This window comes from Canis lupus, chromosome 1, assembly GCF_048164855.1.
Source record: "Canis lupus baileyi chromosome 1, mCanLup2.hap1, whole genome shotgun sequence".
Classification (NCBI taxonomy): Eukaryota; Metazoa; Chordata; class Mammalia; order Carnivora; family Canidae; genus Canis; species Canis lupus.
Genome location: NC_132838.1, coordinates 87,931,348 through 87,958,933, shown reverse-complemented (window position 1 = coordinate 87,958,933; position 27,586 = coordinate 87,931,348). Strand labels below are relative to the sequence as shown.

The 27,586-nt window shown below is 42.6% G+C and overlaps 1 protein-coding gene across 11 annotated transcripts in view; it reads right to left on the bottom strand.

Moving 5' to 3' along the window:
- Positions 1 to 27,586, bottom strand: part of TRPM3 (transient receptor potential cation channel subfamily M member 3) — a 493,501-nt gene that overhangs the window by 47,342 nt on the left and 418,573 nt on the right. For all 11 annotated transcript variants that reach the window (XM_072838286.1, XM_072838297.1, XM_072838304.1 and 8 more), the window contains 4 exons: positions 23,424 to 23,564; positions 16,836 to 16,964; positions 11,963 to 12,214; positions 6,098 to 6,272 (listed from right to left, as the gene is read on the bottom strand). In XM_072838286.1, the coding sequence (XP_072694387.1) occupies positions 6,098 to 6,272; positions 11,963 to 12,214; positions 16,836 to 16,964; positions 23,424 to 23,564 (697 nt within the window). The remainder of the gene's footprint in view (positions 1 to 6,097; positions 6,273 to 11,962; positions 12,215 to 16,835; positions 16,965 to 23,423; positions 23,565 to 27,586) is intronic.

Below are 27,586 nucleotides of genomic sequence, written 5' to 3'. Positions count from 1 at the left end.
CACAGCAACAATTCAATCTTGGATTAATCCAACAATTTGTTTTTCTTGATCTGGACTGCTGAGTCTAAACTGAGAAAACAGACAACCTAACTATGCAAGTGGGTGGCCCTAAGCCATCCTTTGATGTGTACTTAGTGACTTTCCTGAGTGGTGATTATAAAACATTACTCTTTCTCTCAAAGCCCCACTTCGTTGATCTTCTTCCCTCCCTTGCCACCTCTACACATATGCAACATTTCTCTCTCTCTCTTCCCTAGTAAATGTTTTGCCTTACTGCTCATTTACTCTTAAATCATTGTAATTTGTTTTTGCATTACTCCTGAAATGAAAATTCTCTGGTCAAAATTACCAGTGACTTCCTAAAGGTCTAGCTGAATGAAATTTTTCTAAATATTCAGCTAATTGTTGTCTTCTCTTGCTTTTGATACTGTTGATTTCTCCATTCTACCGTTCCTCTCTGGCCTTCTCTACTTGTGCTCCCTGGCAAGCTCACCCACTTGCATGGCTTTAACTGGAATTATATTCTTGATTTTCAGATCTGTATCTTCAGGCTAGCTCTTTCTACTTAGCCCCAGAAATCCACATATAAAACAGCCTTCTTTGTGGTTTTCCTGGAATTCCCATGGGAACTTAAATCTATCCAACCCCAACTAAACAAATCCACCTCTCCCCATAGTTCTTCCTTCTAGGTTCTCTATCTTGCTAAATGACATCATTCTTTCGACTGAGCCAGAAACCTTAGAGTGGCCTTCAACTTCTCCATCTTAAATCCTTATCCTACTTCCCCAGGACCATCTCCAAATGAGGTCCTTCTGTTTTGACCTTCTTAAAGTCTCATGCTGCTTATCTTCTTCATCCCAACTGCTACTGCCTTAGCTAGTGTGCTCTCACCTCTCACCTTTATATTTTTGCTAGAGGGTTCTAAAACATGTCAGGTCATGATACTACCCAGAACATGAACTATAAGTCTTTCAAGATCTATATTCCTGTCTCTCTTCAGACCCATCTGTCCTGCTTCCTGCCTCCTGCCTCTCACCCTATAGTCAGCCATATTAAACTACCTGCTGTGCTTGGAACTGTCCATGCTGAGTCTCAGTTTGGAATGCCATTCTTCTCCTTCACACCCACTTGCTCCCATCTGCCCAGCAAATATCTGTTCATATTTCAGGTCTCAGCTTAATCTTCCCATTCTTTGCAAGGTCTCATCTGTTGTACCCTCAACTCTCACCCTAGGAAGAACCAACTACTTTTCTTTTGGGGCTCCATCTCCACATATATATTGTCAATGTCAGTTTGCCTCTCTTGGACTGTAAACTTCCTTAATGACATGATCTCTGTCATGTGCATGTCTTTACCTCGGTGTCCAGCTTATAGTAGGATCAAAATAGATACCTGCACAGAATGAAGAATGAATGGATTAAAAATGGAGCCCAACCTGTGAGCAAAGACTAAATGAATATTGTAAGAGTGGAACAAATGTTGATCACTATAGCATACTGAATCATCACAAAGGCTTGTCTGCAGATAGCTCTGCTGTTTGTAAACTCACTAAGTCTCAGTTTGCATTAGCAAACGAGTTGGGTGGGTATTCTCTAGAATGTAAGCTGACTTTCAGGGACAGAAAAAGGGGGGTGGTGCCTTCTACTGGCTTGCTTCCTTAGCAATCTGTGAAAACAAAACCCAGCAAAACAATTCCCCCTTTTCCCAAAAGTTGGCACTGGCTCAAGTTTTTCTTTTCCAAAATACTTTCTTTGGTCAGGCAACACTCCCTACACTATAGCTGTTAGGCATTAGTGTGCTCTGAATCCATTAGAGAAGGTCAGTCCTGAATACCAAACAGATGCAGAGCTCCAAGTTTCCAGAACTGGAGTCCAAGAATCGAAATGCATAACAATAGCCATCTTCTCTGTTCGTGTTCTCAGCTTTGCCATAGCAGGCATATTTTAGAGACCAGACTTGAGCTGTCCTAACTTCCACACATGAAGGGGGAACAAATAATTTGAGACAGAAGAGTAATACAAGGGAATGTTTTAGCTTTACACGTACATACATGCTCCTTGTTTCCTGATGAAAACAACACTTCGAATCCAGTCAATATCACGGAGACACCAACGGTACACAAGAGTAAGTTTTTTTTTTTTTTTAATAGCAAAACTTGTACTAAATAAATAGATAAAAAGTAAATCAAGTAAACCAAACCACAACAAAAATAAACCCTCTTACTCCAGATTACCTATTAATTTCAGATGGAAAGCCCTAGGCAGTAAGAGAAAAAAGAATGACCCATGCATTAAGTAGACTTGGATAGTTAATTTGGGCCAAGGGGAAAAGCCAAATAATATTAAATTGTTATGGTAGAAAGTAAGTTTTGGACGTTCTGCTTTCACATTAGTACCCAAACTTGTAAAAATACTCAGAGCAGCAGAAAGGAGAACTAAATTTAGACCTTGATTTAATGCATTCAAGAGCATGATTCATTTTCCCCCTGCCCTGGTATAGCCTGGGTAATCTGCATGGATGGCAGGCAACACAAGGATGCCCTGTGCATAAAGGGAAGTCTCATTCATTCAGATGCTCAAGGAAGCTAGAGACACCCCATCTTCTCTGCCAACAAAGGTGCATTTCTAGGTACCTCACACACCCTGGAACCAGATTTCTTAACTGGCAAGAGTCCCTCTAATTTTAGCTTTGCCCTGGCCTTGGCATGAATGTGCTGGAAATTTATTCTGTTGCTCGTTTTCTGTAAGTGGTTTTTTTTCCCCCCTCAAGCTCCAGTGGGATCCTGGCCAGCTCTCAGATGCCATGCAACAGGGGTCACCTTAATGAGACACTTAAAAAGGATGTCATCGTATGGTAGCAATGCATTTAGCAAGCTGGGGCCCAGTCACCAAACGGTAGCCCATATATTGGGTTTTAGAGAGTTACTGTTATATATAACTTAAACATCAACCCAACGATGATGGCAAGGTCATTTCTTATTAGTTCATCAAAGGGCTAGGTAAAACATCCAGGCAGAGCAGACCATCATCCTCCCTTCCCAGTTTCATTATCCGCTGCTGCCAATCACTATCTCGCATTCATGTCTGCTCCGGACACAAAGCAAATATTTTAGCCACTACAAATAATTGAGATTAATGCCAGACTATCATTTGTGTTAATCTAATCTAGTTTAGAAATGAAAACCACCTAAATTATTTTGTGATTTTACAGTCACTCCATTCTTTATTTCTTTAGCTTTCAGTCTTTAAGCACATTTGGAAAGTAACCTCAGAAGTCTCATTCCAGCTTTTTTTGGCCTTATTGAAAGTCGCTGGGCTTAGGACAAGCTACAAGAAAAAAATGGAACGTATATTAAAAAAAATCTGTAGTTCAGGAACACGGTCTCCTGGAAGCGAGGGCATTAAAGCTGTCCTCCCTTCTGAGGTATTAGACTGATGTAAATAACCCACCCATTGGGCCCCATTATACATCCACGTACATTCATCCCAAGAAAGATTATTTCCCCAACCATGAAATGGGTTCAGCAATTTTGCAGTTCAACACACAAAGAGTTCAATACAGAGCACGTGCATCACATTAGAAATGAGTTGCTCTGAGAAGGTGTGTGAGAATGAGCAGCATTGGAGAGGCCCGCATGGGGGCACATCCACAGGATGGGCCTGGTGGACCCTGGGCAGGGCTGTGGGTCCAGGTGGATATGAGATCCGATCAGCCTGAACACATGCTTCACAAACCAGCCTGGACATGGCACAGAAAAGAGGCAAGACACCGTAGGGCAGCATCAATGATTTGTACCTTTCTCAAATAGCTTGGTTCTTGGGTCTCCTGGGCAGTTCTGAATGGCAAGATGGGGCAGTCACTCTGCCCCTTGGGCTTGTCCAGTGCCACAACATGAAAATCAAATTATTTTGAAGATAGGGATGTTTGATGACTTTGACCAAATGCAACGGCAGGTTTGGGGGCAGCCTCGTAAGAGGCTTTCCCATTTGAGAAAGGACAAATGCTCTTTAGCACTCTAAACAGCAAACTGGCTGATTTAGCTTAGAACAGTGGCTACCATTGCAGCCAATTTCAGAATGTCAAGAAGGAAGGTAAGAGCAGGGGAAGGGTGTCATGAAGGTTGCATCCATCCGAGGCTGGGTCAGTTATATATTGAGATTTGGGGAAGAAATTTATTCTCACACACGTAGAGCACCACGGGTCTAATGAACAAGAAGGGACATCTATTTTCATACTTCACTCACACAAAACACCTCTCTCCCATCTCTGGGGGTAGGGGTGGGGTTCCAGTTCTAAACTACAATCAGCCCTTCTTTTGAAATAACAATAATAAATCTTCTTTGTTCAGCCAGATGGTGGTGTCTGTTGCACTAGGTTGGGCTCATAGTACAACATCAATAAATGGCCACTAGTAGAGGGACAGACAATGCCGTTTGTAAAACATGCCTACACGTCCTGCCTTCTCCCCTCCCAAAATGTCATACTGTCAAAACGCCCATGGGGACTTGATCTCATTTTGGGAAAGAAAGGAAAACTTAAACAAGGCAAAATAATGTAATGTGGAAAGTAATTTCTGGGGGGCCGGGGAGTATACATTTAATCTTTGAGGAGAATGATGGTAGATGGGCTTTTAGTTGTTTTGCTTTAGGGACCATTTGAAAGGAGGATTCCCCAGAGGGTTTTCCCCTGGCTCTGGAAAGCTGTCTTGGTGAAGGCGGCGCATTGCCAACCAAAGTTATCACGACTAGGAGATGGAGTCAGAATGCCTCCTCAGTGAGCGTGGCCAAGTCTCCTGAAATGAATATTGTTCCAAGTAGGTGTCCATAAAGCCTTCTTGCCTCAGATAACTCCTTTTAAGAAAGGTATTTGTTCAAAATCCATCACAGAAGGGAAAATGACATATTACTGTGTCCTGCTGCCCATGTACACATGTTCCTCACAGGCCCAGAGGGCTCATACTCTTTGATGCTTGCTCCTTATTTACTTGGTGTCCGTTCTACCTGGGATTGGCAGAGGGGTAGGGGTGGGGGGTTGCTGACTGGTCTCTGCTCCTGTTCTTAACAAACTATATTACCTGGTTATGTAACCCCGATCCATGTCCACAGTCCAGAGCTCAGATGGCTGGCGTGTCAGCAGAAAATGTTTCAAAAATGTTAATTCGACAATGTTGGAGGGATGTTATTTCTAGAGCTAAACTCCTTAGGGAAAATGAGAAATCCTTGCTTCAGGGATTTAGCTCTTCCATACTGGAAGATACTTCTTTCCTGATGCTTTCTTCCCAAATAATTTCTCAATGTCTGCTATGCCCTGACATTTGGTCTAAATAAAATGCTGGAACAGACTCCTAGGATACAACTACCTCCAAACTCTGTATAAGAGGGTGTTTATTATAGAGAATCAGCATCTATTAGGGCATGAAACACTGGGGGCCTGCTGGCGCTTGCTCTTCACACTGAATCATTTCATAATATAGATACTTTTTTTTTCTGGCATTTACAGCAAGCAACTCAGTTTATAACCTAAGGCATTTTCCATACTTCCAGGCAGTGAATACTAGGTCCTTTTGAGTCTCAATAGCACATAATTTAAGACAGTGGGAAAAGGAGTTGGAGAATAGTTTCCACTGCAAGGAAAACACCATGCAGATGTTTGCCCTCTTGAATTCTGATGGCAAAATAGAGAATTGTTTACTTGTTCTGAAGTCAAACCCAAGGAATTTAGTTTTTACTGGCTGGGGGTTGGGGGCTGGGGTAGGGGTGGGGAGTCATGACATAATATATTAATGATATTGAAATATTCAATACATAGATTTTGAATCCCCAAATAATTTAGATCTTTTTATATGGTTCTTGATCAAATTTGGTATATCAAATGTCGATTTGTGTCACAGAAAGGACATACCTGGAGAAAGACTACTTTGTGAAAATTGTATATTCACCTTCTGTAATTTTTTTTTTTTCCTCCAAGATACCAAGCTAGGAATCGGTCCTCTATCTTGAGCCATTTATTGAGAACAAACAAATGAACTCAGAAAAGACATGACCCAATTGAAGTTCAATACCTGACTTTGGTGTATGAGAATCATAAACTTGCTTACGGTCAATCTGGTCTGCAAACACTTCCCCATAAATCATCCAATAGGGCATGTAGAAGATGTTCTTGGCCAATTTCCATGATGGCTCTTCATTGGGAAAGAGAATGGCTTGCCTGGCGACCCCAAAACTCATCAGTACCACCAGCATGATGATGACAAAGTACATCATGTCTATCATCTGGAAGGTTGGGGAAACAGAGGGAGAAACAAAAGAAAATCCATATGACTGAATGTTCCTATGACAGCAACATTGATGGAAACCTTTGTAGGAGGTTCACTTTTAATACTGCTGATAAGGGATATATACATAGATAGCTCTGTAAGAAAGTAAGAAAGAGAAACACTTGGTCTATTGCAGCAATGTCCACAGATGCTTATCAGTAACTCAAAAATCATTTTTACAAAAGCACACAGAGAATGGAACCTCCTCATTTTTCACTGTTGTCTGTGCCACATAGTCAAGCCTAGGCATGGGAGTCACATGAAGCTTGGGTCTCTGTAAGTTCAGTACTAGCTTTGTCTCTCTTCCTGGAAAGGGCAAATGTCCTCCTTGGGTCTCTTTCTTCTTAGCAAAATTGAAATTGGGATAATTAGACCATCTTAAGAACTACTGCAATGCTGTAAATTCCCTAAGTTTGAAAGGCTAATGAAGCGGTGGAACACTCAAGGAAATAATCATTTGCAAACAAAGCTAGGACAACCCAAATATCCATCATATACCTTCTTATTCTTGTGCCCCTACCTCATTGTCTGGTATTCTATCACAAACCAGTCCCTCAGAAGACCATTCTTTCTGTATTTAATTCTCTCACAGTATATCCTATCAGTTATGAAGGGTGTTTTTGTAGGCAATAGAATCAGGTTGCCTAATGGCCCATTTCTGTGTCTGCTGTTGAAAAGTTGGATTTTCATCTTGACATGTTTATAAAATTCTCTTGACTGCATTTGAGCACAATGTTATCTCTTGTTCCTCTTGATTCCTTTCTTTTTTGCTTGTTTTCATGATACATATTATCTGTGATCTGTTTCTCATATGCCAAATTACTTTCCTTTTATCACCAAAAATAGATGAGGAAGTAATAACTATTATTTTGCCTGGCCAGAACCCATTGCCTCCTTCTTTTAGAAGCAGTTCCCACCCATTTTGGCCACAAAGATAGGTGTCTTTTCCAGGCTAGGTTAATCATGCTACCTCACTCTCTGGCAACAGTGATAAGAGGTAGGCATGTGACACAAGACGGGCCAACCAGAGTCCTTTCTTTGGAGTTTTTTCAATTGAAGCTGGGAGAGAGAAGCTCCCTTTCTTTCTCCATAATGATATGAATTCAGAGTGTCTGAGGCCGAGTCTCTCACTAGTGAAACTGATCAGGAGTGAATGAAGCAGATATTCCAGACACAGAGAGAGTATGTCCTGACAATGGTTGAAGGCCTGATTGCCATAGGCCTTAAGGGCAGTTTCAACATGCCCTGCTCTAAGTCAATATATCACTCCCGGGCTTAAGCTAGTTGGGAGACTGGTTTCTATCCCTCACATCAAATCATCTAATACAAAAGACGACCTTCTCTTGGGTATCAAACTTCCTGAAGGGATACCCATCCACAAACAAACACTAATGATAATTTTATCAATGATAATAAAGGCTTTAAATCTGCTTTAAAATTTTATTTTAAAAGAATATATTCCATGGTGTCTGTTATTAGAATTTAAACACTATAACTTTCCTGTTTGCCTTAGGAGACTGGGGGCTCAATATATTTTAGGTCAATTAGTCAATCAACCATCAAGGCAACTTCCAAATCCATCTGTCAAGTATCATTTGACTTTAAGACTAAATAAGAATCTCTCAAAACTTGATGTTCATTCATATTTATTTAGTGTTTTAAAAAAATATATGCTACCGAATTGGTTATTCTTTTTATAGCTGAGTGGCCTCAGAACTCTCTTAAAAGTGAACAAGCCAACTGTGTTGAAACAGTTTTATAGGAACATAGACCTGTTGCTCATCCTCTATTTTGTAAAATTCTTTCATCTTTTATTTACAAGAAGTTCTATCAATGAAAAAACACTAATGGGTCCTTCATGTGTATTCAGATTGATTAAAAGGTGGGTGGGGAGAAGAAGGCGTGTACCTTGATTTAAGAGCCAGTCTGACCCAAGAAAACTCAGCCAGTACACATGACAACTGTTCTAATCTAATTTCTCAGGACTATTTTCATTCAGATTAAGTCTGCTCTCTACCTGAAGGCTCAAAACCACCAAAGACAAAAGACATTCTTCTCACTCAACCATATAGATTTCAAAACAGTCTTCCATATAAATACTGAATTCTGGTAGAGTGCAGAAACAGAGCATTAGTAAAAACTAAGGGTGGGGACCTCTGTTTTTATAGCTAAATTGTTCAGTTGGTTCAATATGCAAGAGTGGATTTTGTCTCACTCTTCTAAATACGTGTTGGTTGCATCCCGTACGGGTGTTAGACTACCAGACTACCTGAGTTTTCATCTTGGCTCTGCTAGTAAAAAGAGCCTAAGGGGTCACATGCAAGTTGCTTAATCTTGTTTTTCTTCTCATTTTCAAAATGGGGATAATAAAGACAATAATGATACATATTAATTTTGTAAGGACTAAGTGTGATGACACGTGAAGCAATGTGGGTAGTTCTCTGTAGTATTAATGTATTGTTATTATTAGCATTGGATGATCAACCTGTGAAGTCAGAGCTGGAATCCTGCCTCTGTTCTTTGCCCAGTTTGTTTATTCAATTGACAAATGAATGAAGATACTAAAAGCCATTTCGTGGGGTTGTAGTGATGATGACATGTTTGACATAGTATTTGGCACAGAGTAAATGATAGCTATTATTATTGTTGTTTTTATTTTGCATTATATAAGTGAGCTTAGTACTAAGCTTGAAGAATTGCATTGAGAAGTGGAATATGAAGGAAAGGGTTCAGGATTACAGAGTGATCCCAGATTGTAAATTCAGTTGGGATCATACTTGATCAGTATTGCATCCAGGTATCTTAGCAGATGTCTATCCCTAGACCACAGGGCACAGTGAGTTACTTGGCTGTTTAATACTGAATAGGGACCTCTCTAATGTTGAGGGGCTTTCAGAATAATCACATCTTTTGTTAAGCTTCCTGCCTGGCAGTCCATTTGGCTCACTGATAAATTCTATAGGCATATTTTACCTACCTTCTGGATCAGTGACTCAATTATCAAACTAAGTATCTTAAAAGCTCCATGAAAGAGAATAAAGCCACCAAATACACTCATTTTCTTATTCTTGACTGATCTGTGAAGTCATTCATAAGTTAGAAGGTAGAGAAAATGTAGTACATCTCTCTTGCTCACTCCAAAGTAAGGTTTCATTCAAATAAAATCTGGGGATAATTATGCCATTATTAAAGTGATAGACGTGGATTTTACAATAAGCTTGCCGTTTTAGTGTGACTTCAGATATTTCAAGTATTTCAATGCCACCTAACCTTTTTAAAGTAATATATTTGGCTGGTTTGAGACTTCAGATCTTATTTATTGAAACAGAACAAGGCAACCAATCAATTAGAAAAAAACAAGCCATCAGATTATGTAATTGTCTACTGTGGCAGTTTTCAACAGAGGGCAATTGTGTCCACAGGGGACATATGGCAATGTCTGGAGATGTTTTTGTTGTCATAAGAGTGTGTGTGTACTTGTGTGTGAGCACCTACTCTACTGGCATTAGTGGATAGAAGCCAGTGATGCTGCTAAACATCCTATGATGGACAAAATGGTCCTCCCAACAAAGAATTATCTAATCTGAAAGTCATTAGGGTCCAGGTCGAGAAAACTTGGTTAATTTTGCAGCTGCTATAATTCTTCACTTTCATTTGGTTCATTTGAGAATACATTTGGAAATCTCATGAAAGCTTGTCCTCTCTGTCCAGGAAATTCATACATCCACGTATTTTTTATATATAAATTGGGTGGAGGGTCCACCAATTCTTTCTCCTAAATCTCTCCCAAAGACTCTAAGTTGAGAGTCTCTGCTTCTAGACATACGAATCTTTACCACAATCTCAAATTCATTACTAAAATACAGAGATGATTATTTAACAGGCTGTGCAACAGAGTCAGATACACATTTTATATCTAGTCAAAAACCCCAATTGAACTGGGATTCAGTTTTGGGTAAATAAATCAAGCTTGTTGAATTCAAGTTTCCCTCTCTAGAATGGGTTTGCTGATATTTCCCCTAAACAATGTTGGTGTTATAAATCTCAAGCTTTTGTACAAAAGATTTAAGAATAGAGCTGACCAACCGTGCTCACCAATTCTTCCGCTCTCCTTTTCTTTGTACTTTAACAAACATAAATATAACAGACACAATTTATCAACTATTTACTAGGATCCAGATACTATTAGTTATTTAGAAACTGTTATTTCTAATCATCCCAACAACCTTGCAAGATATAACCTTGCATTTATTATAATTACTTTAAATGAGTAAACTGAGTCTTAAAGATGGTTAAATAAATTGCTTAAAGCCTCACAACCCTTCCCTTTTTGATTCAAATTCTCCTCTTTGCATGTGTTTGTCAGTGCTTTTGTAGGAACAGTCTTGGTTATTTAAGATTCATTTCAATAGAGTTATATATGTGCATATATAATATTAATAATAATAATAATAATAATAATAATAATAATAAATACTGATTGGCTGACCGAAAGGTCAGCAGCAATAATGTATATAGTAAAACTTGAGTGAGAATGATAAAGGACATCTATTGTCTAATTGCTGGGTTTTCAGCAGCTCACAAGTGGAAGTGGAGTGGAGGTTATTAGCATAGAGGTTTCTCAGTAACAGGTGTTTACCATGGTAGGATGAACATATTTGGCTTTTCCACATATGTCCTGTAAAGGTGAAGTAAGGGACACTTAGAAAACTGGAGTAACTGATAAAAAGCACCCAGGTTCTGGGCTTCTGGTTCTAATTCCTCTAGTGAGTCTGGAGCAGAGGCTGATTTGCTCGTGCATACCTCAGTTCACACCAGGGCTGTCCTTCTAGGGCTGGATCTTTATGGAGAGAGTCTGGAAACTAGTGTGGCCAAGGAGTGCCGGAGCAAGTCTACAGCTACTTGTGGGAACGCATATTGGTTTGCCACTTGAGATTCTTTTTTAAAGAATACGATAAGTAAGTGTATCATTCTGGAATCCAGTTTTTAACTCATCATTTCCCAGTAGTGTAACAAAATACATGGATATATGGATAGAACTTATGGGCCGACTCAAATTCAACCTAACAACTCAGCTAAAATAGATTATATTTTCTTCCTTTTGTGTAGGGAAAGGCATTTTTCAAGCACTTTATTAAAAAAAAAAAGAAGAAGAAATGTTAAAAATCGAAAAAAATCTGTTAAAAACTTGGAGTGGATACCACACCTCCTCCAAGATCCAGCTAAAATGTAATCGCCACATGAAGCCTTCCCTGACCTACATTGTCTTTTCTATTCTCCTTTATACTTTATTTGCATCTCTACCATAGCATTCTCATACTATATGGCAATTACTTCTCTTCCTCTCATCTCTGATCTCAGAGAATGAGTTCCTTTATATACACAACTCCTACTCCAGTGCTTAACACAAAATAGATGATCTGTGTATGTTTTTCAGTAAGTATATGGGTGAGTGATGGTTAATTTTCCAGTGATGTATATGGATGTAGTCAAACTCCCAAACACTCAAAAGGAATGAAAAAAATAAAACATCCCCAGGGCCATCTCGGACCATCACAGCGGGCCCAGATGAATTATTTTCCTCTTCCTATAATTGCTACTCCTCCTCTGCAAATTTATAACATGGAATCAGAGGACCCTGCTTACCATTTTTCCAATCATCATTACATATGGGCCCAAATACTTGTTCACGCCGAAGATGTCTAGTAGACGGATGTACCAATAAATGATGTTCACACAATAGATGACCCTCCCATCGCTCCTGAAGGGCTGGTCTTGAAGACGAAGGATCATTCCGACAGAGAACAAAAGGATGGCTATTAGGTCTGTGACATTCCAGTATTCCTGCAGCCACACCTTCACTTTCTGTAGCAACTTCCCTGGTTCTGACATCAGAATCTAAAAGGCAGGAAAGAGAGTGGGGTTAGGTCTGATTTCAGTCTATGTTTTTGGTCTAGTTGGAAAATGCTTCGGCCTGTTAGTTGACATCAGTAGCTTGTTTTGTTTACTTGTGTCCACTTGAATACTTGCATGCTGTGAATGTACAACTGAGCTAAATTTAGGCCAGGCAGATACAAACATTCCAGAAGCAAATGTAAGCAATAAGTTTGATCCTTTGGGTGGCTTTACGATTCTAAGACATGCATTGGGGCTTTGCTATAAAATTACTGATTCTTAATGCACTGTAAATCTCCATTTCAATGCCATCATATTGAGTTACTCAGATCCACAGGGAGGACAACTTCAGTCTTCTCTTCACATCCACATAATTGCATCAATATCACCTCTATTTCTAAATACAATGTGATCCAACCACTTCTCACCACTACCCACTGCTGCCACTCTATTCTAAGTCCTATCACATCAACCAGATGATTGCAACATCCTTCTAACTGGTATCCCTGCCATCACCGCTGCCCACCCTTCCTCAATCCATTCTCTGAGTAGCACACAGAATGTTCTTTAAAAACTTAAGCCATGATCTGGGTGGTGACTACACAGTTATATGGGTTGACAGAAACTCATCAAGCTGGACCCTTATGAGTTGTTCATTTTCTTACCGGTAAATTATACCACAATCTAAAAAAGCGAGAGACTTGAGAGATGCGTGAACAACAATAATGACAACAAAAACGAAAGTAAATTGTGATGAGTGAATAAATCTCTTGACAGCTTCCAAAACAAATAGAGAAAAATCCAAACTCCTTCCGGTGGCCTCATTTCCCATCCCACCATATTCTTGCCATTCCACACCTCCAGACACAGTCGTGTTGTCTGCAGCATAACAAGTCCATTCTAAGCTCAGGCTATTTGCACCTGTTCTTCTGTTGGGCATTTTCTTCTCCCAGATTTTTACATGTTTGGCTCCTCCTCATTCTCAAGGTCTCTGCTCTGATTTCTCCTCCTTAGGAAGACCTTCTTTGACTATCCTACCTGCAGGGGCCTCCATACCCGCAAGTCAATCACTAATATATTACCCTATCTTATGCTTTAAAGAGTTTATCACAACATGAAATTAGTAAATATGTTGTATGTGTCTGTTTACCTGTCATCTCCCCTAGACTGTAAACTCTGAGGGCAGACCCTTTGTTCTCTAGGGCCTGTTACATAATAGATTCTCAATAAATGTTAGTTGACTTATTGCTACATAGACACCTACCTCACAGCAATCCTCCCCTCCCTCCTCTATCGTTAGCGACTGGGTGGGGCTCTGACTGACCTTAAATCCAGAGGGACTTTTCTGCTGCCACACATGGGCTCTATGAAATGCACAGTCGGATAGTGGGAGTTGCCACCCATCCCACACCACAGCTTGCACTGGATGTGAGGAGCCAGGGAGGCAGGCCCAGTGAGGCTGTATAGCAAGGCTACCTTCATGCATCCCCTGTGTTTATTCAGAGACTTCCTTCTTTTTGAGACATCACCAGCCCTGCTTTCCCAACTCACGACCTCCTCTCAAAGAGGAGGAAAGCAAAGACAGGGACAGGTCTGGTCTGCAGCTATTTATTCGAATCCTCATGTCCCCTGTCATGGCTTACCTTGGCCTCAAACATTAAGGAAGGGAGGTCTTGGTAAGTCAGGACGAGGACTTGGGAGCGGTGCGCCAGATACCAGAGCCAGCTGGTAGTCCTTTCTCCTCTGCAGTGCTACATTCCTAGACCCTAGGCCAGGGTTTCTTAAACTCAAGCCTGCCTCAGAATCACCTGCAGGGCTGGCGCCGGCACAGATGGCTACTGTGTCCTACGCCTGCAGTTTCTGCTCGCGTGTGCCTGGTATGGGGCTCGGGGGTTTGCATTTCTCACACGTTCCCCAGGGCAAGCTGGGGACAACAGGTGGAGAACCACTGTCCTACCCATCCGGGGTTCCTGCACTGCCGTGGTCCTGGTGGCTTCTCACGGGGCTCCCTGGTAACTAGGAAAACTTGCCCTGTGCGTGGGCTGAGGGGGGTGGGGGTGGGAAGGGAAATGCCTTGGAGGTTTCCTAACCCTGTGTCCACATTTTCCTGCAACCGGTCAACACAGAGGTTGGCAGCATCATTTTTTAGACGGTGGAAACAGTTTTGGGAAGGCTCAACATAAGAATAAAAAAAGAGAGATCAAGGCTTGAGCGGCGGCGGGGAAGGAGCGCAGAGACCCGGGCCCTGCAAGTTCTCCAACAGGGGCCCCGAGGGGCGTGGCCGCGAGAGGGGGCGTGGCCGCGAGAGGGGGCGTGGCCGCGAGAGGGGGCGTGGCCGCGAGAGGGGGCGTGGCCGCAGGCTGCGGGCTGGGGCCTGGCGGGGCCTGGCGGGGGCTGCGGGGGGGGAGGGGAGGGGCGGGAGGACGCCCGCCCACGCGCGCTGTAAACAGTCCCGGGCCCGGGAGGGATCCCCGCGGCTTGTTTTGGTGACTGCGCGCGGAAGTCTGTGGTGCTGGGAATGGGAGGGCCGCCTGTGAAACCACAAAGCCCTGCTCGTGCGTCGGACGGCCGGGAAGCCTGCACACTTTTCCGTGTTTCCGGGATCTTGCGAGCCCGCGCGCTGCGGGAGACGCGGAGGCGGGACCCGTGGGTCCTCAGGACCTGGGCGGGCGGCGGAGCATCTCTGACGGGTCCGGGGACCCGGGGGCAGGGTTGCGGTGAAGTGGGGTGGGGTGGAGGCGGGGGAGGTTGCAGCGCCAGGCCCGGGAGGGCGAGGTCGGCTAGGAAGGTGGTCGGCGCCTCCCTGCGCCCGGGGCGGGCTCCTCCTCCTCCGCCGGACTCCGGGATGACCCCCTGCTGACCCAAGCCTGCAGGGCCTGCCCGGTCCACGGTTACATGCCGCCTCAGGAGAAATGGATATCCAGGCCGGGAGGTTCCTGGCTGCCCGCCTGCTTGGCAGCCTCTTCCAGAACAGTCCGTGGAGTACAGACTGCTCCCTGTCTTCTTCCAGTCTGGTCCCTGGAGGGATTCCAGTCTCCCTGCCCAAGCCTTTCCCTTTTCTGCTTATCATGGGGAAGGATTATGCATCAGGGCGTTAAATCACGGGAGAGGAGCTGGCGCTTAGCAGCAGCAGAGCCCCTAGCAGTGGCGGGCCTCCGCTCTCAGGGCGCTACACAAAAGACCACAGCAAATTTATTACAGTGTTTTCACTTCACAGATGGGAAATGCACAGCCCTGGTCAGCGAGGAGAAGGCATTGTGACTAGGAAGACCTGAGAGTAGACAACTAGTTAGAACAAGGCCAGGCAACGCATCCATTAACAAAAAATAAAAAAAACAAACAAAAACAAGAAATTCCAGACTCATAAAATGGGACTAAGTGTACACACCTCCAAACTCTCAGGATGAGGGCATCCCAATTAGAATTTCAGTATCCCCAGAGCAGTTTTAAAACCCTAAAGGGCTCTAAACATATTTAAGAGATTTTTTTTTAAATGATCCCAATATAATGGCATCTAATAGATACTGCATCCCTTTGTCTGGAAGAGAACATTGTAGAGCTAAAACCTAAGATACTCTAAGGGTCTTTTAACCTGTCTGCCTTGGTAATGAAGGCAAGGGTGAATTTGTGTATTTGTAGGAATCCTTTTTCCTGTGGAGCCTAATATATTTTCCCACTCACTGACTGTTCCGGAATTCCTGAGGGTGCAGTGGACTTGACAGAGAGTGATTCTTCCAGAAAAGACCTTGCCTGCTGACTGTAGTTCCAGGGGGAAATGCAGAAGAATCATCACAGGGCACAAGCCAGCCTTCCCTCCAGCCTAGGGAATGGGAGTTTGCGGAGCGTGTTGAGCAGGGTTGCAGAGCCCTCTGGTGGACTCTTGCTTGACCACATGCATTTCAGCAGCTCACGTTCTGATGGCCCCTGACACTGGCTCTGACTTCAAGCAAGTCCTATGGGGGTGGGGTTATGATGGTTCCTTTTACAAGAAGGGGGTAGGGGTAGAAGAAGGGGGCCCACACTTTCAACCTGAAGGATTTTAACCTGAAGGATAAAATATCTTCATTTCACCTCAGTGATGCGTAGGGCTGGTGGAAAGGCTGGTGCCAAGCAGATGCATCATAAACGTTGAGAAGGAATAAACCGGAGGATAAATTAATGAATGAAAGTATAGTTCCTACCCCCAGAGCTGCTGAAACGCATTTGAGGAATCATAGGTGTTGGATGACAGTGTGCAAAGAGTCCCAGAGTAAATAAAGCCTTGCCATGGGAGTTAAAAGTAGAAAAATGGAGCAATCTGAGAAGTCCTGTTTCTAGGGTCCATGGAAGGTAGGCGTAAACAATGTCGAAGACTACTGGAGGGTTTCTTGGGGCAAGAGCTCTGTGGGCAAAAGCTAAAGCAAATCCTAAGCATGTGTGGAGTGACTGCCTTATAAACACACACTGTGATGTCTCCCCAGATTTGTCAGCGGCCCCCAAGGCCAAGTCCATTATTTCTATGGCAGCATTAGAGAAAACAGTTTCTGGCTTAATATGGATCCCTGGCAGCCACCCTCTCCCTTCCATCCACAAACCTAAGTAACCACGGTCTTTCTCCTACATTCTCTTTTGTGAAAGCAGTTACCTCTCTCATCTTCTCTATTCCCAGGGTGAATATATAGGAAATAACGATCCATTCCTGCGTGGAAGGCCAGCGCTCCATCTTCACTAACACAATATAGTTGAAGAGCATCAAGTATCCGATGTACGCCAGCTGTAAGGAAACACAACAGAGTGCTCTGGCTACAGGACCCGGGAGCCCTGCCCTTGGGCAAAGCCACCGCACGGCAGGACGGAACGAGGTCAGCAGGCAGGACTCAGAATTCCCGACAAAATGAACCTCTGAGCTATTCAAAGACTTTTTTTGTAAAAAGACTGTAATATTGGAAATAATGTGATATGCTATCTTCCTTTTGACCCTTACGTGTATCTGTGGGTCCCAGTATTTTGTTTATACCTCTGTGTCATGATGCATCATTTTGTTTTGCAGTTACCCAGTTTCTCGTGTCCTTCTGGCTAAAAAGGGAACCTCTTCTCTCAGGGTTCCTCTTGCTCATGCCTGAGCCTCAGGTTCTTGAACTAGGGCACACAGTGGATTTGTGCCTAATGAATGCCAGGTAGATTAAATGTCTGTAGGAAGGAAAGGAAGACACATACTGTACTTGTAAACTGGCCAAACCCACATGAAAATAGACTGGACTTTATCTCAAAGTTCCACTTGAATTCTTCCCCGAGTTAATGTCATTGTCGTCATCATCTTCTTCTTCTTCTTTTCTTCCCTCCTATCTAATGTGCTTTGCGTGGGAAACCCTGGGAGGGTTTTATCTGTTTTCTGTTGCACACCCCCCCCTTCCCTGTCCAAGCTGGGATATTCCTTCCCAGTTTCTGCTGCTTTGAAAGAAAACAAGAGAAGATAAAGCAATTTATAGGAAGGAATGGGTCTGTGTGGCCAACTGTGGCTTGGAGTGGGGTGTGATCCTCATGAGGCTTGAGAGCCTGAGGTCGAATCTCAGCGGAACTGGCTGAAGTGCTGGGTGTCTGAGGAAAACCTCAGGGCTTAGGTTTGGTGACTGTCACTGGACGATTCAGTTATGTCTAGGTGAGTGAGTGCAGGTGTAGGAGGACTGGTGAGGGTCTAGCAATGGGAGGCCTTGGAGCAAAAGTCCCCCTTGGGGGAAATGGCAGAGAAGCTCAACCTAGAATAGGCAGTGCTTTAAGTTGACTAAAGCATTCCTGGCTTTGGGGGTGCCCGGGACTGTGAGTAGGGAATGAGAGTGAGTTTACTCTGATCTGCACTCTTCGGAGTCCACATAGCAAAAAATAGGACACAGGGTGGGCCAAAGGGTTGAGGCCTTGGAGGTACAGTGTGACTCTGGAGCCTGGAGGCAGCATAGCAGGTGGGCAGCTTAGCAGGTGGAGAACAGCTCAGCCTGGCTGGGAGACAGGGAGGGGAACTAGCAGCCCCTACAGAGCCAAAGAAATGTTGCATTCTCTGCTAATGGGGCCTCTCTCGCTCTCTCTTCCTTTCTTTCCTTTTTTAATCAAATGAATACATTAATTCTTAATAGGAGCCAAAGGTATTTTTAAAGACCCCATGACCTCAGTGCATTTAAAGACACAATCATATAATTTCTCATCTCTTGCAAGGTGAACATATGTTGGCATTCAGCAGAAGCATGGGGGCAGCTACAGAGAGGCTGAGGGGCCAGCGGGGCCCATTCTCCACCTGAGGCATGTGCTCTTGCACACCTACCTCTTCAGGGACTGTCATTTTTGTCCACACCTCAGGTCCCACTGCTCCCCTTTGGGATCATTAGCACACTGTGAAAACCTCACTTGGGAAGTCTGCTCTACCTGAAATCACATAGGATGCTGTTAAAATGTAACTTGGGGAATGCCTGGGTGGCTCAGTGTTTGAACATCTGCCTTTGGCTCAGGTTGTGATTCCGGGGTCCTGGGATAGAGTCCTGCATTGGGCTCCCTGCGGGGAGCCTGCTTCTCCCTCTGCTCTCTCTCTCTCTCTCTCTCTGATGAATAAATAGATAAAATTAAAAAAAATAAAATGTAATTTGATTCCTGTGGTTCCTGTTCACCATTACACACTGGCATCTACTCTCTGCTCCCTGTGAGTATTTCTCAGGACACAGTGGACTTTAATGGCTAAACTCTAAAATATTTTCTCAGCCTCCTTGTGTCCTGAAATCCTTCTTTATGCTTGCTCTTTTTTGTTTATTGGATCATATTCCATTACTTCTAGGAGAAATGAATCTCCTTAACTGCCCTGGTTTTTTAATCATGTTACCCAATTCATTGCAAAACATTTCAAAGCATTATCTTCTCTTGTCACACGTAGGCCCAGTAACGCCCACACAATTCTTCCAGAACCTCGGCATTTTCGCATTTACCTCCTCCAACCTCTATGGAGGTCTAGAATTCAGGTCTAGTGTATTTGTTTGATGCAAGGAACGCAGACACCTGGATCAGTGAAACTTGGATTTAAATCCTAGCTCAAGTACTTCCAAGCTGTATCATTTTGTAGAAATCACTTCACCTGCCTGGGCCTCCATCCTGTGACTTGGAGATGATGGCTACTGACCTTACAGAGCTTTGGGAAGGATTAGGGAACATGGGGGCAGAATATGTATCTATTTCCTGACAGTAGAGGCCCAATGAATGGTGGCTAAGATTAATATTTGCCTGTTTTCTCAAGAAATTTCCATTCCTCTTGTCTCCTCCTACCTCACTCTTTGCCTCCTTTTGATGCCGTGAACAAGTCATACCTCTCCTTTTTACAATTGCCTCCTTGCCTGTTCTTTAAATCCCAGTTATTCTATACTGCTTTTCTTTCCAGAATCAAGCTACAATATAACATTTTGGGACAACTCTCAAAATATGGACTTCCAAAAATACGGCTTTAAACATGTTTAAATGGCACATCAGAGGACTGGCTGCTGTCTGGGAGGCAACCTATCTTAGAACTCACCAACATCCATGGGGTCTTGCTGCAGGTTACCTTAACATGACGTGCTTTAAGTTGTGTGTGCATGTAGACACAAACACATATATTCTGTAGGCTTTAACAAGCTGTGTAGAATGTCAAAGCTCTGAGCAGAAACATAACCTTATGATTCTTACTGAAGTCACTGCAAATCCTATAAGGGATTTGTATTTTATTGCTTAAATATTCTTCTTATACATTTTCTATTAAGCAGGATGCACAACTCCTAAACTATGCAATACGAGCACCAAAGATTGCTGCAGGTTGTATGGAACCCTGGTGGGCCTTTACTACTGCTGCTGGAGAGTGGAGGGCACATGGCGTTTAAACAGTGGAAGGGGTCTGTCACTGCTGGAGAAGCCCAGAGCACATCCCTTGCCCTCTGACCTGGTTCTTCTTTTATACCTTGAATTGGCATCCTCTCCAGCTGGGCACTTGAAATGGCTTTCATCGCAAACCAGATCTGGGAGCCAGTTGGATCCCTGCCTCCTTTCTTCTTGGAACAGAAGAGGACCCAACCTGCTCTTCTGGAAACTTGCTAAGATACAGAAGTGAGGTTTTGTGAAAATGAGGTGTGTCCCATCTTTCAGAAACTTGGGAGCATCGAAGGGGATATTTTTTGAAATCAGAGTAGGAAATACTCTTAAAGAAAAGAACACAACCAAAGGCAAATAGGACCTTTGATCTAAAGCTGAATTTTACTGTTAAGCATCTCTGGAGATTTAAAAATTAAAAATCTCTCCTTATCTCCATGTACTTCCTTGAGGCCTGGGCTTTGTCAATACATAAATATGGATTTCTGAAAGTCCTTATGTGAACACAACCAAACACGACTGGGGCATCCAGTCTACAGTCAGCTGTGCACAAAGGAGCCAGACGTACAGGCTCCCCTTCCCAGAAGCCACTTCACAGCCTGCCCGGTATGATACAAGGAAAGTGTGTGTGTCCCAAGCTTCCTGGACCACCAGACTCCCTTGGGAAGCTTGTTGAACATAGAGCCTCTTCATCTCCTCCTTGGAGATTTGATTTAACGGGTCTGTGATGGGGCCAGGATTTGCATTTCTAACAAAATTCTTTATCATCACAGAAACTTTGGAAAATACTGGGCTGACAACTCAGCCCTCTATCTGATGCAGTGGTTCTCAACCCTGGCTACTCATTACAACTACCTGGGAGCTTTGAAATATCCTGATGCTTGGGCTGTGCCCCAGACCAATGATGTCAGAATCTCTGAGAATAGCACCCAGGTACCTTTAAAAAAAGAGATAAAGATATAGGTTAAATTGAACCCAGGTATTTTATTTTTATTTTTTTAAGTACTCCAATTGGTTCCAATGTGTAGCCAAAGCTGCAAACCACCGTTCAGGGCATTTGTCACTTAAAAGCCTCCTTGGATAACAAATTGCTGCAGCTGAATAAATGGGGACAAAGGGAATCAAGGAAGTAAAGTTAATACTGAACAAAGATCAAGGATAACAAGATAGGGACACTCTGGAAGGATAAGAGAAATAAATCCTGTCCTTGTAAAGGTGATTGATAATTCTTGATACTATTGCTTCTACTGATTCCTTTATGCTCTAGATCAGGAATTAGCAATCTTCTTCTGTAAAGGACCAGAAAGTTAATTTTTAAGGCTTTACAGGCTGGACAGCCTTTATGGCAAGTTATTGACTCAGCAGTTGTAGCACAAAAGCAGCCAGATTATATGTAAACAAATGAAATTGGTTGTGTCCCAATAAAACTTTATTTATGGACACTGAAGTATGAATTGCATTTAATTTTCATGTGTCATAAAGTATTCTTCCTTTGATTTTATTTCAATTCTTTAAAAATGTAAAAACCACTCTTAGCTCACAGTCCGCAATAATAGGCCTTGTTTTGGGACTGGATTTGGCATATGGGGATGTAGTTTGCTAAGCCCCCTTTTAGGCTGGGACAATTGAGGTAGCTTGGTATAAGAGGAAAGACAGAAATATGTGTAAAATGCAGTAAAATTATTATCTTGATAAAACTTATTATATTATTATTATTATTGAGTGGATGGATGAATAAAAAACACTATTGCTGTGCAATGTGACTAGGCTTGGAATAAAAACAGTTACATTTATATTATGCTTACACGTTCCAAGCACTGTTCTAAGTGTTTTACATATTTTAACACATTTAATCTTTACTAAATCCTACAAAGTAGGTGCTATTAATATCCCCATCTTAAGGAATCTGGGCACAGAGCACTGAAGTAACTCATTGGAGGTCACACAATAAAACTAAGACACATAGACAGGATTTCTGTTCAGCGCTCAGCCTGTCTTACCCCAAAGTGCATGCTTGTTACCACTAAGTTGTTTTCTGCAAGGTAAAAATAATATATATATATCTGCATCAAATATATAAATCAAAATTATTTTTGTATGTCTTTTTTTCAGAATATTTTTCTTTTTTAATATTCATAAATTTGAATTTTTACTTTGCTAAAAATAATCTAATATTTATATTTTGATTATGTCCTCTGCCGAGACCATAGTTTAAAGCAGTAGTTTTCAACTGGGGGCAACCTAAGCCCATAAAGGGACGCTTGGTGATGCCTGGAGACATGGTTGTCACACTTGAGGGCTGGAGAATGCTACTGGCATCTAGTGGACAGAGGCCAGGGCTGCTGCTAAACATGCTATAATGCACAGGACAGTCCTCTACAAAAAATTATTCGCTCAACATATGTCAATAGTGCTAAGGTTCAGAAAGCCTGATTGGAAGCCAGTGTTAATTGTTAGCATACGGGACCACACACACACACACACACACACACACACAAACACCTCATCTGGTCATCTGAGTCATCTTGGCCTCAAACTCAGATTTTCCCTTGCTGACTCAGGTGACTGGTGTGTAGCTGGTTGTGAGAAAGGCCAAAAATACAGACGCCTGTCCTTTGTCTGGCACAGTGCCACCATGGCTGGAGAGAACCAAGCTGACCTGAGCCCAAGCTCACTTTCAGCTTAAAATATCATGAAAAGTAGAAAACCAACAGTCAAGCCATTTCTATCATATCCAGAGGATATTTTGGGGACAATCTTTCATCTCGTGGGCAGAAAATACTTGCACGGTGTGCACTGAACCATCTCTGCTGTGATTATAGGTTACTTTGAGCAGTTCTTGCTGCTTTGGTTGGCATGTTGTTTAATTGTGTCTGAGCAAGAAAGGTTGTTTGATGACACTACTAGGTTGGCAGTGGTTGCACACTTATGCTACCCACCTTTCCTGGTGTTGCTTTTAACACTCTGCTCAGCCCTTAGCCTTCACATGTCCCCCCAAACCCAGGATTGGCACCTAAAATGGGCAGTTCAGATCCAGTGCTCATCTATCCAGAACACAGAAGTGTTTTATAAAATGACATCTATTTTCCTGCTAGACTAGACTCATACTCATCTCACCTCTATTTCTGTTAGTTCTCACTTTTACCATTTCCTTTATTTTCTGCAAGGAGGAGAAATGCAGAAACTGTGGAAGCTGCCTCACAAACTTGACACATCTTACAAAACCACTGGGAAAAGCTTTCATTCCTGGCTGTTGGATCCTTATATTGTGATTCACAGAGGAAACCACATAGGTGCACGTGGACCTGGCATTGGCCCTCCGCAGTCCCCCATTAGGAAGAAGAAAAAGGAAGATGCTTACGGTATAGAACCAGAACTTCACAATGGGTGCATTGTAGAATTCATAGATTTTTCTGCCCAGGGGGATTAACCGGTGTCTGCTCTGAACTTCCTCTTCATCCTTCTTTCTGGAAGACTCCCCGTTGTTTCGCCCCAACATTGCCTACAGTGGAAGAGAACCAGTACCATCACGGCAGAGCTCTGGAGACCAGGTAGTTCACTGGGCCCATTTCACAGATCAGGAGTGCATACTCATAGAACCTAAGAGTTTTGTCCAGGGTCCCCAGAGATTCAGAGGTTTTGCCTTCCCTAAGTGTGCATTTACATTATATATAGAATCAAAGGTTTTTGCCTGGGATGGAAAGCCTTTAGGGATAGCTCTTGACCATTCTCTTTTCTTCTACCCTGGGAGCTCTGGAAGCTGTTGATGATGGAAGATACCCAGAGTTCTGGGAGGAAGAAAGAGCAGAGTCTTTGGAAGGCCAGGGATCTGTCTTTTCTTTCTACCCCTTTTTACCATATATGTAGTAAGCCAGGCAGATCTGGATTTGAATTCTACCTCCACCCATGCTAAAATGGCTCTTAACTAAAAAATACATTGGACCAGTAATAACAAACTTAACCAAAGGTTATGAGTATTCCAGAAAGCTAAGTTATCTGAAGTACCTGGAACTTAGTTGAGTTAGAAACGTCTCCTCAACCCTTAGGCATAAACTTTGGTTCCCTGATTTCAAACACCATGAAACCTGAACTACTGCTGGTATTAGTTTCATGGCAATTCCTAGACACAGTGCCTTCTGTGTGGGACAGTTCACTAGGTGGAACTAGGAGAAGTAGGACCTGACCTGGAGAGGCCTCATCTCCAAGCCATTGGAAGTTTCTTTATAAATAGAATCATTTCCTTCTCACTCATGGCAACAGCAGCTGCAAAAACAGTAATTTAACATCACAAAAAGGACAGAATTTGAGAAAAGGCAGATGCAAGCCGGTCTGGGCAGCAAGTGACAGGACGAATGTCCCAATGATGGCCGAAGATCTTGATGGTGAAGAGTTCCAGACTTGGGGTCACTCAGAAAGAGGACTGAGTCCTCTCTTGGATACTCAGAATTCATGGCACCTGGGGCAAATCTTTTAACCACTCTGAATCTTGGTTTCTTTATCTTTCAGTTGGAAGTAGTAATAGCACCCGTTACAAGATTGGTCTACAAATCAATAAGCATCTGCACTTAATAAGGACTCAATATATTCTAGCTAGTGTTTACAAAGAACTGAGACTTTCTTGGATACTCTTGACTGAAACGATCTAGTTGGGAATCTCTCACCAGAAAAAAGAAAAGTGTTATCAGAGGTTTATTACAGCATAATTTATTGGCTTTAGTTCTTTCTTTTTCTTTCCTTCTCTTCTCTCTTTTCTTTTCTTTTTTTTTCCTTTTCTTTCATTTATTTGACAGAGAGAGAGGACAAGCAGGGGGAGCAGCAGGCAGAGGGGGTGGGAGAATCAGAGTCCCTGCTGAACAGGGAGTCTGACTTGACTCAGGGGCTTGATCCTAGGGCTCTATCCCAGGACCCTGAAATCATGACCTGAGACACAGGCAGATGTTTAACTGAGCCACCCAGGTGCCCCTCTTTCTTTCTTTTTTAAAGTGGGTTCCATGCCCAGCATGGAGCCCCACATAGGGCCCAAATTCACAACTCTGAGATCAAGACCTGAGCTGAGATCAAGACTTGGATGCTTAGGGGATCCCTGGGTGGCTCAGTGGTTTAGCACCTGCTTTCAGCCCAGGGCGTGATCCTGGAGACTCGGGATTGAGTCCCACATTGGCCTCCCTGCATGGAGCCTGCTTCTCCCTCTGCCTGTGTCTCTGCCTCTCTCTCTCTGTCTGTCTCTCATGAATGAATAAATAAAATCTAAAAAAGAAAAAAAAAAAAAGAGTTGGATGCTTAACTGACTGAGCCACCCAAAGGCACTAGCTTTAATTCTTTCAATATTATTCTAAGATAAGGTTAGTTCTACAATGTTTGGGAAATGAGATTTTTATTTTATTTTTATTTATTTTTAAAGATTTTATTTATTTATTCATGACAGACACAGAGAGAAAGAGAGAGGCAGAGACACAGGCAGAGGGAGAAGCTGGCTCCATGCAGGGAGCCTGACATGGGACTCGATCCCGGGTCTCCAGGGTCATACCCCGGGCTGAAAGCGGCACTAAACCACTGGGCCACCGGGGCTGCCCTATTTTTATTTTTTAAAATTTTATTTAAATTCAATTAAGTAACATATAGTATATTATTAGTTTCAGAGGTAGAGTTCAGTGCATCAGTTGCATATAACTGCTCATTACATCAAATGCCCTCCTTAATGCCCATCATCCAGTTATCCCATCCCCCACCTACCTCCCCTCCAGCAACCAAGTTTGTTTCCTATACCAAGGAGTCTCTGGCAGTTTGCCTCCTTCTCTGTTTTCACCTTATTTTTCCTTCCCTTTCCTTTCCCTATAATCCTCTGTTTTTTTTTCTTAAATTTCACATGAGTGAAATCATATGATAATTGTCTTTCTCTGATTGACTTATTTCGCTTAGCATAATACCTTCTAGTTCCATCCATGTTGTTGCAAATGGTAAGGCTATTTATTTATTTATTTATTTATGAGAAATGAGATTTTTATTAAATGTGAGAACAGGGCAAATACTTCTAACTGCTCTGAGACTAGGATTTGGGATAAGAAAAAGGACTGGGAAACGAGTTTAGAATTGAGAGCTCTAACTACAGAAATAATTTGTTTATCTTGAATTTGAGACTAGATAATTCTGGTTTCAAACTACCTTACTCAAGACATACATATATAAGTTTTAACTACTTTTGTGATAGCCTCAATTACCCACTTACTCAAATATATAACAATCACAAATGATGAACCTATAATTCATAAGATTTCTGGAGAAGGTAACAAGTAACTTCCGTTCCTTTAAGGACCGCCTGGCTAGAAAGTTAGCTTGACCTAATGAATAGGTAGGATCTCTTTTGATGGCTTATCCAAACCTTTATTTTGATCAGTGAGCTGGGTCAGTCTTCATGATGTATATAGCACATTAGACTTCTATAAATATTGACCACTGACCTCAAGAAACTCCAAAGTTCCATGATATTTATCCTTCTATAATTTATAATTTATGTAACATAATTATCCTGCTTCTGTTCTACTTTTTTATTTGCTCAATAATACAGTACCATTTGGAGCCATAATAGGATGTTAGTAAAGGCAGCTTGGGGAGTTTCAGGCATGTTGGAGAGTGACATCTTGGGGTAAACTCTAGGAACAGTGGCTTCCCCAAGAGTTGAAACAATGCCCTGGGTCTGTGGACAAGCTGGGACTTTAGAAAACACATCTGGCAGTGCAGGTAAAACAACAACAAAACACCACAGCCTGTGTTGCCTTTATTATTCAGATACATTCCCAAATGATGCATTTTTAAAAAGCATTTTTTCATGGGTTTAAGTGAAGCATTTTTGAAATTTCATTATTTCCAGCCTAAACAGCTTCACTCATTGATTTTCTTGATTTCTCTTCCCAGAAGTCAGACACTTCCTTTGACTACATTCCTTTAGCAGAATGTAATAGGGTCAAACAGGCACAACTGTACAATATGGATTGGAGAATTTTTGCTGGCTGGATTACTGATGTCAAGTCTGGGAAAGATCTACTAACGGCTACCACGATGAAACTGAGACTCATGTTTGTGTGTAATTTTGGAAAGGCCAAGGGAAAATGTCCCAGTGCAAGAAAGGATATCCTGGTTCCAATATCTTTCCTGTGAAAGGAGTGGAAGTGTCAACAGGTTGGCTTCTCCAGTCCTCTCCAGGGTGAGTGAAGACCAGTGATCCAGCAGTGACAGCACTGTCATTAGGGTCAAGGAAGCTCCACCTTACAGATATTTGCTGCCCAGCCCTGACTCTACCAGCCTACAAGTCTCTTCTTCCCTTCCTCCTAGCTGTTTCTGCCCATGAGGAAGAAGCCCAGGCAGTATTGCTAAGTGTGCTTTTACTCGGGTTCTTAGGAAACAGCAGCAGGGCCGATTCTCTGGGAAGCAGACTTTGCCCTCAGCTGAGAGATGCATCCTTTATTGTGGATTCTTGAAGGATCAGGTCCTCAAAGCTCTAGATGGAACAGGCGAAAGGAGCTGCTT